We start from the raw sequence: 13,275 nt of genomic DNA, 5'->3' as shown, positions 1-13,275 counted from the left end.
GGAAGCCCAGGAATACTGGAGTGGATAGTCTATCCCTTCTCCAGGGGAACTTCTTGACCCAGGAATCAAACCGGGGTCTCCTGCATTGCAGGCAGATTCTTTACCAGCTGAGATGCCTGGGAAGCCCAAATGTATATGCTGCTGTATGCCAATTATATCTCACTGAAACTGGAAGAATAAAAGAAAATTATGAAGAAAGTAGAGTGTTCCCATATACCCCATGCGCCATTTTCCCTATTGCTAATACCTTACATTAGCGTGATACATTTGTTATACTGAATGAACCAATATTGAGGCATTATTATCAGCTAATGTCCATACTTTATTAAATGACCTTAGTTTTTAGCTAATGTTCTTTTCTGTTCCACAACTACATTTTATCATCACGTGTCTCAGGCTCCTCTAGTCTGGGACAATTTCTCAGACTTTCTTTGTTTTTACTGATGTTAACAGTTTTGAAGGATCTTGGTCAGATATTTTGTAGAATATTCCTCTTTCCAAATTTTTAAACCTCTAATTTATCCCTAAATAAGAAGGAGCTGGTATCTCAAAGCCTGGTATCGTGTAGCAGCAGTGATAGCAGGCATTCTTGTCTTCTGTTTTGAGCTAAAATATCTCAGGAGTGCCCTGTTAAGCATTTTAAGAAAGTGAAAGTGAAAGTCTCTCAGTCGTGTCCAACTCTTTGTGACCCTGTGGACTATGTCCATGGAATTCTCTGGGCCAGGATACTGGAGTGAGTAGCCTTTCCCTTCTCCAGGGGATCTTCCCAACCCAGGGATCAAACCCAGGTTTCCCTCATTGCAGGCATTCTTTACCAGCTGAGCCACAAGGGAAGCTGGGGATAAATATATTTGATGATAGTAATAAAACATTATATTCCTATACTTCTATAGTACTCCTATCCTGATTATAGTCAGTATGATTTTTCTGAGTGTCGCTCTTTGAATTGTTAAGTATGAGTATGCGTGTGTTTGAGGCAGGGTGTCCGTTCTTTTCCAGGAGGCAAGCTGTTTGCACAATCCAATGACTCTCTTCTGTAGCCACAGAGATAGATTGCATCCTGCCTGCAGATCTGAAACTGAGCAAATCTGCCTCCTCTGAACCAAACTGGGCCTCGGAGGGCTTCTGATTCAGGCTCCACTCCTACCAGCGCCTGCTCCTGGCGGTAAAACTCTCCCTATGGGAAATGAGTTCCTGCAGAGACTGGGAGCTCTGTCACTGCCGTCCTGGCATCGAGCGCTTTTAGTAGGCCTTTCATGTATATTTTAGGCTCTGAAAATATTTCTCTCTCCAAGTTTGATTGAAAATGGAGTTTGTGGGGGTTTTTCATTCTTCTTGCTGATATTTTATAATTTCCCAGAGAAGATGAAAATGCAGATTTCTGCAACTCTGTTCATACCAAAAGTCATAATGAAGTCATTTTTGACCCAAAGACCACCCACTAATTTCTGGAACTAGGAGGCAAGTCAATCAATCTTTGAACTCTGTCACACAAAGTTTTATTAGAAACATATTGGGGATTTTGGAGAGAGGACTGGTGAACTTTGTGTAGTGAAATAGAAACTTGAGTTGCCAGCATAGAGTACTTAATTAAGAGATAAGGAAATTCACTCATTCACTAAAAAATAATTGAACAACTGCTCTGTGCTAGGCATTTTACTAAGCAGTTAGGTGATGATTATTGTTGCTGGAGCTGGTTTACTTCATTATTAAAATGTTGTTTCCCCTGAACTCAATTGCTTGGGGATAAAAAAACACCAACCTTATCTGTAAAGAGAAGGCTGAAATGAGTTTCAAAACTAGTTAGTGGAGTTCTGATATTCTGAAAGGGGAATTTGAAGCCATTAGAAGCTTTTGAGGAGTAAAGTATTTTTTAAAAAACTTTATTGAAATGTAGTTGATTTGAAATGTTGTCTTAGTTTCAGCTGTACAGCAAAATGATTCAGTTATACATATATATCTATTCTTTTTCTGATTCTTTTCCATTACAGGCTATTAGGTTATTACAGGATATTGAAGATTGTTGCTTGTGCTATAGGTCCTTGCTGGTTATTCCATGTGTAGTAGTGTGTGTATTTTGACCCCAAACTCCTAATTTATCCCTCCCCCTTTGCTTCTCCCTTTTTAACCATAAGTTTGGTTTTTACATCTGTGAGTCTATTCCTGTTTTGTAAATACATTCATTTGTATCATTTTTTTTAGATTCCACATGTAAGTAACATCATAGGATATTTGTCTTTCTCCGTCTGATCTACTTAGTAAAATAATCTCTGGTTCCGTCCATGTTGCTGCCAATGGCATTAGTTGATTCTTTTTACAGCTAATATTCTATTGTGTATGTATATATATACGACATCGTCATGCATTCATCTGCAGCACTTAAGCTGCTTCCATGTCTTAGCTATTGTGAATAGTGCTGCTATGAACACTGGGCTGCATGTGTCTTTTCGAGTGGGAGTTTTCTCCAGGTGTATGCCCAGGATTGGGATTGCTAGATTATGGCAGCTCCATTATTCATTTTTTAAGGAACCTCCATACAGTTTTTCATAGTGGCTGCACCAATTTAGATTACCACCGACTGTGTAGGATGGTTCCCTTTTCTCCACACGCTCTCTAGCGTTATTTTCTCCCCATTTTTGGTGATGGTGGTGGTGGTCATACCACTTGGCTTGTGGGATCTTAGTTCCCCGACCAGGGATGGAACCCAGGCCTTGGCATTGAAAGCAGTGAAAGTGAAAGTCCTAACCACTGGACCATTAGGGAACTCCCTCCAGCATTTACTGTTTACAGACTTTTTGATAATGGCCATTCAGGAGTGAAGTATCATGACCCCAGAAATGAATGGAACTTGTGTCTGGTTCATCTGAGTCCAGGAAGCCACAGACCAGTGCAGAGTACAGGACCTCATGGCCAAGGGTAGAGCTGAGCTGTTACCATAACAGAATAGGGATGATGGCTCAGGGTTTGAGGCAGGTGAATTATGACAGCAAAGGCGAGGCTGACTGAAGGAAGCACATGAACCAAGAGTCAAATGGGGTTGCTAGCCAGAGGGTGATGAATGGACAGCCTGATGCAGACTCTGTGCATCCTCATTTTCCCACACCTGGGGTCAAGCCTATTTATATTAGGTGATGATCCAGAACTCCCATTTTAGACTTGAGTTCCTGGGAGCAGACCCTGAGACTGAGATGAGCATACAGGAGATTCACTGGGGAGTCCTCTTGGGAACAACATCTGTAAGGGCATGAAGGAAGCAGGACTGGGCAACAGAGGCTAATCTTATGGGCAGCTCTGCGGCTGGAATGGCTTGTCAGCATGTCCCAAATTAAAGCAAGGGAGCAAGTGTTTCTTTCCCCTCAAGACTCAGGCACTGGAAGTGAGCTGCACCCCTGTGAGGACAGTCCTGAAGAGACCAGCCGAGAGCCCCAGGTGTCAGCGCTCCTGGAGCCAATGGGGTGAGTACTCCTCATTCTGCACAGGGTGTGTGGACAGCACCCCACAACCCCAACAGTCTCCTCCAGCCTGATGCAGGAGGGCCGCTGTCCCAGGAGCTCAAAACCACGGCCAAAAATGAGGTCCCTAAGTTTTCCTTTGTCTCAGCTTTTCCTCTTTTGCCCCTCTCCCCACCCAACCCCCCTTCACTTTAACTACAAAAACCCACGCACCCCTCCCTGACCACAAGGGGCAGTCTTGACACAGCATCTGCCTTTTCACGTGCAATTTCACCAGCTTAGAATGTCCTTCCTCCCTTCCATTCACCAAAATCAGGCTCCTCTTACAAGGCCAACTTCAAAAGCTAGTTGAAGTTTGACATTTGACATTGGTTCCTTCTTTGTCTGGGGTCCTGAGGCATTTTGTTTGTGACTCGGTTATTGCATCTGTCCTGCTTGCTTCTTAGTTGACCTTGTTCTTGTGTCTTCCCTTCTCAGGTTACAATCTATACATGCAGCGCTCACTCCTTTATCCTATCCTCCTCTCCACTACCTACCATCCCGCGTGGTACAAGACAGACTCCCAGCAAATCAAAAATCATTGCATAAAATGTCCCAGAGTGTTATTACAGTTTCTTGTGAAAAATCTCCATAAAGGTCTATACATCAACCAGCATTCTTCCTTCTCTTGGGAGAATTCTTCCTTCTCTTCTTCTCTCTATTTTATTTAATAGAGTTTGAGTAGAACTGTACAAAAAAAGATCTTCACGACCCAGATAATCATGATGATGTGATCACTAATCTAGAGCCAGGCATCTTGGAATGTGAAGTCAAGTGGGCCTTAGAAAGCATCACTACAAACAAAGCTAGTGGAGGTGATGGAATTCCGGTTGAGCTGTTTCAAATCCTGAAAGATGATGCTGTGAAAGTGCTGCACTCAATATGCCAGCAAATTTGGAAAACTCAGTAGTGGCCACAGGACTGGAAAAGGTCAATTTTCATTCCAATTCCAAAGAAAAGCAATGCCAAAGAATGCTCAAACTACCACACAATTTTACTCATCTCACATGCTAGTAAAGTAATGCTCAAAATTCTCCAAGCCAGGCTTCAGCAATACGTGAACCGTGAACTCCCTGATGTTCAAGCTGGTTTTAGAAAAGGCAGAGGAACCAGAGATCAAATTGCCAACATCCACTGGATCATGGAAAAAGCAAGAGAGTTCCAGAAAAACATCTATTTCTGCTTTATTGGCTATGCCAAAGTCTTTGACTGTGCGGATCACAATAAACTGTGGAAAATTCTGAGAGAGATGGGGATAACAGATCACCTGACCTGCCTCTCGAGAAACCTATATGCAGGTCAGGAAGCAACAGTTAGAACTGGACATGGAACAACAGACTGGTTCCAAATAGGAAAAGGAGTATGTCAAGGCTGTATATTGTCACCCTGCGTATTTAACTTCTATGCAGAGTACATCATGAGAAATGCTGGACTGGAAGAAACACAAGCTGGAATCAAGATTGCCGGGGGAAATATCAATAACCTCAGATATGTAGATGACACCATCCTTATGGCAGAAAGTGAAGAGGAACTAAAAAGCCTCTTGATGAAAGTGAAAGAAGAGAGTGAAAAAGTTGGCTTAAAGCTCAACATTCAGAAAACGAAGATCATGGCATCTGGTCCCATCACTTCATGGGAAATAGATGGGGAAACAGTGTAAACAGTGTCAGACTTTATTTTTGGGGGCTCCAAAATCACTGCAGGTGGTGACTGCAGCCATGAAATTAAAAGATGCTTTCTCCATGGAAGGAAAGTTATGACCAACCTAGATAGCATATTCAAAAGCAGAGACGTTACTTTGCTGACTAAGGTCCGTCTAGTCAAGGCTATGGTTTTTCCTGTGGTCATGTATGGATGTGAGAGTTGGACTGTGAAGAAGGCTGAGCGCCAAAGAATTGATGCTTTTGAAATGTGGTGTTGGAGAAGACTCTTGAGAATCCCCTGGACTGCAAGGAGATCCAACCAGTCCATTCTGAAGGAGATCAACCCTGGGATTTCTTTGGAAGGAATGATGCTAAAGCTGAAGCTCTAGTACTTTGGCCACCTCTTGTGAAGAGTTGACTCACTGGAAAAGACTCTGATGCTGGGAGGGATTGGGGGCAGGAGGAGAAGGGGACGACTGAGGATGAGATGGCTGGATGGCATCATGGACTCGATGGACGTGAGTCTGAGTGAACTCCGGGAGATGGTGATGGACAGGGAGGCCTGACGTACTGTGATTCATGGGGTCGCAAAGAGTCAGACACGACTGAGTGACTGAACTGAACTGAACTGAGTGCCTATTATGGGACAGATATTGATAGGGCTAATTCTTATTATTCTTTTTGTTGTTGTTGAGGTAAAATTCACACACTATAAAACCAATCATTTAAAACTGTACCTACCATTCAGGATTTCTCTGGCCATCCAGAGGTTAAAACTCCAGGCTTCCACTGCAGGGGATTTGATCCAAGGATTTGATCCTTGGTCAGGGGACTAAGCAGAGAAGGCAGTGGCACCCCACTCCAGTACTCTTGCCTGGAAAATCCCATGGGCGGAGGTGCCTGGTCGGCTGCAGTCCATGGGGTTTCGAAGAGTCGGACATGACTGAGTGACTTCACTTTCAATTTTCACTTTCATGTACTGGAGAAGGAAATGGCAACCCACTCCAGTGTTCTTGCCTGGAGAATCCCAGGAACAGGGGAGCCTGGTGGGCTGCCGTCTATGGGGTTGCACAGAGTTGGACACGACTGAAGCGACTTAGCAGCAGCGGCAGCAGGGAACTAAGATCGCACATGCTACATAGTGTGATGATAAAAAAAAATTCTTTTTTTAATGTACAATTCAGTGGCATTTAGCACATTCACAATGCTGTGCAGCCATAACTTCTATCTTATTCCAAACAATGACATCATCTGAAAAGCAAACCTCTATCTTTTGTTCTTAAAGAAATTACACCTAGTCTGTGACTCATTTGAAAAGACCCTAATAATGGGAAAGATTGAGGGCAGGAGGAGAAGCGGACGACAGAGGATGAGATGGCTGGATGGCATCACTGACTCGATGGACATGAGTTTGGGTAAACTCTGGGAGTTGGTGATGGACAGGGAGGCCTGGCGTGCTGTGGTCCATGGGGTCGCAAGGAGTTGGACACGACTGAGCGACTGAACTGAGCTGAACTGAACTTTGTTCCCCAGAGGCTAGACATGGTGCAGCAAGAGAAGAATGGTCCTAATGAAAACATAGTTAAACTCACCTTAAAAAGAGTTTCTGTCACAAGAGGCACTCGTAGGACAGCTCTTGTTCTTTGCAGAATCAACATCAAGAGATTTTGGAAGTATAATTTTTTGGTTCTTGGGTAGCTGGTGATTGTTGTTCCTGGCACCCTTTAAAAAAAAAAAAAGCAAAACCAAACTTTGTGTAGAAATCAAGCTAGGGTTTCTATGCTTGTTACTGAAGGGGAAGGAACTTTCTTTCCAGTGAGCTGACAGGGTTATGTTTGGGTATCACCAGAGGTTCTAAATTCCCATCCTGAAGGGTCAGCTCCCAGCTGTGGAGCAAGGGAGGCCCTGAGGTCCTGGAGGTGATAGGTGAGCCCATCCTCAGATGGGGCGCAGAAGCTGTGTGGTCTGCAGCCTCGGTGAGCTTTAGATGTGATGTTTTTACACTAAGTAACACCCTGTTGGTTAGTCTTTGCCTTTTGGTGTCCTTACACTTCTGTCTCCTACTGATTAAATGAATGAAACCGCAAGCTCTAAGAGGAAAGGGGAGGCAGCCACTGGCTGGGAAGTTCAAAACCACACTTTATGACCAAGGAACATAGATACTTTGAGTACTCATCCTTTTTTACAATCACTCTGAACTCTATTCTGCTTTACAGATAAGAGGAAACCAAGGCTAAGAGAGGAAAATAATGGCTCAGATGCACAAGGAAACACAGAAGTATAATTTGCAGACCCTGCCGTGTCCCGTGGGGTTTTCTAAGGACTGCCCAGGAACCCCTCCTGTCCCCACTCCTCATCCACTCTCACCCCCAAGCACTTTTGTGACGGTGAGTAGTGCCTCCTTTCTCCATCCCCAGTGGTTATCTTAACACTGAAGCCTTTACTTCTTCCTCTCGGGGACGTGGACCTCTTCTATAACATGTAGCACGGATGATCCAGCCAGATAGCGGGAACATTAGCAGCTCAGATGCTCATCCCCAGTGGTAGACTAAACATACACATAAGCAGGAAAAAACTATACACGGGCTTATTTATTGTCTTTTATTGTATTTCTAGAAAGGCAATATCAACTTACCCTGTTAAAAATCACCTTCTGAAAATAAATTTTCTGGAAATGCATTCTTTATAAATGGAAAGCATGCGATAATGTGTAAATTTACAGAAGCATTTTAAACTGGTTAGCTCAGGTAATAGTTTGCAAAATAGGTTTTGTTTTGGAGCAATTACAGATATCCTTAGACTTTGTAAATCTTAATTCTGATTAAGGCTGTAAGAACAGAGAGTTCTCTTAATCATTAATTACATAATTAAAATGATTTGTAAGAAGTGACTGATTGAAATTTTGAATCATCCAAAAGTTAAGAAGCAGAGCCAATATTTTAAAAGATGACACTTTTCACAATTCCAAATTTTTTGGAAGTCATTTTTATGCCACATCAGCATTAACTTTTAGTGGATTATTTTTGCCTTACTTTATGGCAGGCACTTTGAAATGATTAAGAAAGCGTTGTCTTCTTACTTGATTAATCCTTGTTATGTTTTGGTTTTGAAGGAAATGTTTGTAAATTTGTAAAATGTATGTGGGCCTACGTATTATTTCTTAAATTTGAATACTCATGTATTAATGAAAATAAAACACACCACAAGCGTATGAAACTGTGTTTGAATTTCCACAAGTTACATTCAGATTTGTTAATGCCTTGCATTTCATGTTTAGAAACCAGACCATTCTAATGCTTTCTTAAGCTTATACTTGTTATCAGCACTGGAAATTTGGCTTTCATTAACAAATAATCCTTCACAATAAAAGATTCCAGATCTAATTTCATTCCATTACTATTTGTTTCTGCAGACACCTGGCTTCATGGAGTACACCGTGCTTCAGAAATACGATTAGGAAAACACTGGGACAGTGTGCCGAAGTATTTCTATATTGTTTCACAGAAGCTAGTAGAAGTTTAAAGGCCTCATTTTCACAGCAAGAATTAGCGCTTTACTCCCCCAGTCAATTTTCAACAAACCCCTCTAAAGAATCCCATGAGTTCAGGCTGGAAGGGAATGGTCTTCCCGTCCCCAAATCATCTCTCTCCTCACTGAAGCATGCTCAGAAGCCTCCTCAGGTTTACCCATCCCTGCAGGAAAGCCTGGCGCAGCAAGGAAGGATGCCTCGGTCCAGGTGAACTCCGGTCATGCTGAACTTGTACCTGGCAGGAAGAAAACGTGACTGCCGGGTGAGAAGCCCTACTTTTTGCAGTGTGTAATTCTTCTCGCCTGTACTTGCTCAGGAAACTGTTACTTTGATACAATTTTAAATAAGCTCTCAACTTGGGAAGCTTATTAACTGTTTCTTGCGTTTCCAGTTTTTACAGAGCATCGCGGAGATCATGGTCCACCGTGGACTGCGTGTAAGATGAGCTGGGGGTGTCGGTGTACATTGGGAGCAGTCGACAGTATTGGCAGAGCACCAGAGTGCCGCGGCAGGTTTTGAAGAGCTGTATGATGTACTTGCGAAATTTCTCCCCCAGGAAAAAGTAGATGACAGGATTGAGGCAGCAGTGAACAAAAGCCAGGGTCTCTGTGGTCTGAATGGCATAGTCCAGGTGTCGCTCAAAGGTGCAGTCCTGCAGGACCTCCAGCTCCACCAGGGTCTCCAGGAAGAGCACCACATTGTAAGGGGTCCAGAACCCCAGGAAGAGGACCACCACAGCAAAGATCATCTTCACTGCCTTGTTCTTCTTCTCATTCTTACAGTGCTGCAAGGTCCTAATGATCATGGAGTAGCAGAACAACATGATTCCCAAGGGGATCACCAGCCCCAGAATGTTGATCTCCAGGGAGCTCAGCACCTTCCACCTCGTGGAGTTGAAAGAGTACTTGGTTTTGCAGTAGGTGTGGTTGCGCTCAGTGTAGCACGTGCTGAACAGGAGGCCTGGGAGGGAGGCGAGCACAGCCACTGACCACGTGGCCACACTGGTGATGACCCCGTAAGTCAAGGTCCTGGCTCTCAGGGAGAAGACGGCGTGCACGATGGCCAGGTACCTATCGATGCTCATGAGTGTGATGAAGAAGATGCCGCTGTAGAAGCCCACCAGGTATATCCAAGAAATGAGCTTGCAGAGGCCAAGGCCAAACACCCACTGGTCTGCAGCATAGTAGCCCCAGAAAGGGAGTGAGAGCACGAAGAGCAGGTCCGAGATAGCGAGGTTGAGCAGGTACACGTCAGTCATGGACTTGAGCCGCTTGTACTTGAACAGGACCAAGACCACCACAGAATTTCCAAGCAGACCAAAGAGAAAGACCAAGGAGTAAAGTGGGGGCAGGAAGAGCTCCCCAAATGCCCTGATGCCGTCCTTGTTGCAAGGCTTGGGGATATTTTCATAGAGATAATAATTGTTATAGATGCTCTCATCCACGGTGGTGTCTGCTGTATCCGTGGGGTTCATTTTCAGATTTACAGGCTCCTCAAGGCAGGTCTGAGCCCAGTCAGAAGAACCTAATGAGGGGAAGAGCCAACAGATTTCTATAAGAACAGAAACAAATCAGAACAGTGCTGTGTGCAGAGCACAGCTGCTTTGCCCAGATCATCAGGCACTCTTCCCAAGCTTCCGGCATTGAGGGGCTCAGGTCCTTGAACTGAAGAGCAGTTGGCCACTGTGCAGGAATCCTGCCCGTTGGCGGCTGGCAGACACCAAACTCCAGCTCTGCCACTTTTCCTGCCCCTCTGCTGGGAGCTCTGGTTCTCCCATTTGTAAGTGGGAGAAGTAAAACCTTTCAATGAGCTGTTTTTCAAGGATGTATTTCTGAAAGCTAGTCTGGCATTTACTGAAATCACTCACAGAAATGACAAGACCAGATGACCTGCCCAACAGTACCACACCCAGGGCATTTCTGACATGAAAGCAAAAAAAAAAAAAAAAAGATAGAAAATCTATGCATGTTTCCCCTTCAGATTGTAATGCCCAAAATTCAGAGATGGCTAGAAAGGAACCAGGTTGACCTTTTGCTTTTGTATAAAAATTCCAATTCCTTCTGTGTGCTTTGCACTTTACAGATTCCAGAACATGTTCACTGGTACTGTGCATTCAATCCCAGTCGTGTGTTCCTGTACTCACACCCCTTCCAATGAAAACCTGGTATTCTAAGCCGAATAACCATACTGAGCTGTGCTGTAGATGACTCACGAAAGCCTCAGAGAAGTTCAGTGTCTTCCGAAGACCACGCAGCCACCCAGAGAATGTATTCTTTGGGCCCAAGTCCCAGTGACGTGCTGCAGGTGAACCAGGTCTGGGAGGCCGAGGAGGTGGGGCCGGGGGGCTCTGGCGTGCGGCTCCTGCTGGTTTCCACGCTGTAAACACTCGCACCATGTGTGTGTGCTAAGTCACTCAGTCGTGTCCGACTCTTTTGCAACCCCCTGGACTGTAGCCCACCAGGCTCCTCTGTCCATGGGATTCTCCAGGCAAGAATACTGGAGTGGGTTGCCATGCCCTCCTCCAGGGGATCTTCCCCACCCAGGGATCGAACCTACATCTCCTGCATTGAAGGCAGATTCTTTACCATCGAGCCACTGGGGAAGCCCAAACACTCCCACCAGGGCAAAGGTCAAATCACCAACTGCCCCACAAAACTTCTGAAGATTTAACAATCAGCTCCTGAGCGCTGGTACAGGTGGGCCCCAGCACACTGCACCCAAGTCCTATGTTCGCTCTGGAGCGCTGTCTCACCTGGGATGCACCTGGACTCCCTGGCTGGGTGACTGGTCACTCCTGGGCCAACCTGACACTAAAGCAGCAAGTGTGGTTTTCCAGGCCCCAGGGAAGGTGGCCGTATTCAGTTGGGTAAGTTGAGGGAAATTTTTGGTCTTTTCATCAGAACTGCCTATAAAGATCAGTTTTATGCACGAACCCTATCAGAGTGGCAACTAGCAGGATGGATCTAGAAAAAGCACATCATAGCCAGAAATAAAATCTCTGCCTTCCCAACCACCCTTATTTCTTATCTAAATTGTCAGATGAGGTTATAATCTTAACCTTACACACCTGCTCACAACCACCCTCATTTCCTTTCTAAATTGGCAGAGGAAGAGGTTAAAATCTTCTGAAAGTTACACACATGTCCACATGTGAATCAGAGCAAAGCAGGAGGCTTTCTGCCTCAAGGCCTCCTCTCCTTGCATCCTTGTTAGTGGCACCCTGATATTCTTGATCAAAACCCTATCACATTGTTCAATAATTCCACATACATTCCCCATCTCCCACTCTGACCACCACACACCCAAACACTCAAAGTATGTGTTTCTCAGAGAGGTTTTGATTTATTCCTCCAAAGACATGCTGAAGACCTGGGGCATCGCAGTCTCTCAAAAAAAAAAAAAAACTGTGTTAAATGATTATCAATTCCAATTAAACAAATAACAATTCTGGTCTATTGCCATCATTTTACCAGTGAAAATGAAAGGAATAAAAGAGGCTGAGGAGGTGTTAGGAAATTCTCAGGAGAAGAAACAAGTCAACACAGCTGGTAAATGTCTGGAATTATTCTGCAGCCCTTATTTGGCTGGTGCTTCTTGAGCCGGGAGTCTTGATAGAAGCCAGAAGGGGAAAAGTATATATGGTGAATGAAAATTAACTGTGTGTTCTGAGCACATAGTTTCAGCCAGATGTGTGCGGGAGGAAAGCACTGTTAAGTATGTGAGAGCCAGTGCCCCAGCTGCCCCCAGATGAGGGCTGGGAGGGCTGTGTGTGAGCAATAAGGACAGGTGCCAACTGGGATGAACCAGCAGAATGACCGGGCTGCCCAAGTGATCGGCTGGCTGCCTCGCCGGGCAGCTTTCAGCGCTTCCAAAACCCACATGGCTGTGGGCCAAGCAGCATAGGGTCCGAGGACCTAAGCGCCCCGCACCATCTGCCCCCTTACCTTGCTTTTCTGAACGTGGCTCCAAGGCAGGTCTGTGAGGCAGTGCCCGACTTGCTCAAGAAGCAGTGCACTAAGAAAGACAGGTGTCTCTGAAGGGCGCGTGGCTTCCTGTGAACACCAGCTCTCTTCCTCACCCATCTACGCACACTGAGTTCAAGCGGGGTTTTTTGATAGAAGTAAGAAGCAGAAAATGAGTGACTCTCCGCTTGGGTTCAGGTTACTCACTCATTTCCCCAAACTGAAAGCTGGGAAGCTCTGCACTCTGCTAGATGAGGAAAGTCAGGTTTTCAAGACAGAAACTTTTTGATGTTTTAAAATTTTGTTGGATTTTTAATTTACCTTTTTTTCCAGTTTAGCTGGCTGTGTGCAGTAGAGATGACCTTTGTATTCTGGATCAACAAGCGGTTTGTTATTTCCCCGTCCTGGATGTGGCATGACCAGCAATCAAGATATGCCACGATACGTTCTCTAAACAGTGGGCTCTGAGGAGGGCAGAGTGAGAAGCCAGATTTATTTAAGAATAATAGTTAGGGGCAGGGAAGTGCATTCAGATGTGTGTGTCTGGCAGTGACACGGAGGCTCTGGGCAACCACAGTCAATAAATGTCCTGTCTGGTGTAAGTGACCCGACAACACAGCTCCAAGCCCCCCGCACCACAGGAAGACCCT

General features: G+C 44.9%; 1 protein-coding gene and 1 non-coding gene across 3 annotated transcripts; one reads left to right on the top strand and one right to left on the bottom strand.

Moving 5' to 3' along the window:
• Positions 1-6,729: 6,729 nt before the first annotated feature.
• Positions 6,730-6,859, top strand: LOC138424965 (U11 spliceosomal RNA). The gene has a single exon (XR_011251056.1). It is a non-coding gene; the product is annotated as a U11 spliceosomal RNA (small nuclear RNA).
• An 862-nt stretch (positions 6,860-7,721) lies between these two features.
• CCR4 (C-C motif chemokine receptor 4) lies at positions 7,722-13,091 on the bottom strand. 2 transcript variants are annotated; one of them, XM_069561330.1, is made up of 3 exons: positions 12,947-13,091; positions 12,608-12,754; positions 7,722-10,187 (listed from the first exon to the last, which is right to left on the bottom strand). In XM_069561330.1, the coding sequence occupies exon 3, from the start codon at positions 10,135-10,137 to the stop codon at positions 9,058-9,060; it is 1,080 nt and encodes a 359-aa protein (XP_069417431.1). In that variant the 5' UTR covers positions 10,138-10,187; positions 12,608-12,754; positions 12,947-13,091; the 3' UTR covers positions 7,722-9,057. The 2 variants fall into 2 exon arrangements, with proteins under 2 accessions (XP_069417431.1, XP_069417430.1); XM_069561329.1 differs by having other exon boundaries at positions 12,608-12,872; positions 12,947-12,995.
• Between the last annotated feature and the right edge of the window lie 184 nt (positions 13,092-13,275).

The sequence above is a fragment of the Ovis canadensis genome, chromosome 19 (assembly GCF_042477335.2).
Source record: "Ovis canadensis isolate MfBH-ARS-UI-01 breed Bighorn chromosome 19, ARS-UI_OviCan_v2, whole genome shotgun sequence".
Taxonomy (NCBI): Eukaryota; Metazoa; Chordata; class Mammalia; order Artiodactyla; family Bovidae; genus Ovis; species Ovis canadensis.
Note: the sequence above shows the minus strand (reverse complement) of the source record. Positions and strands in the feature narration are given on the sequence as shown.

Coding starts and splice junctions, on each gene's coding strand:
- CCR4 (XM_069561330.1), bottom strand. CDS start 10,137: ATGAACCCCACGGATACAGCAGACACCACCGTGGATGAGAGCATCTAT.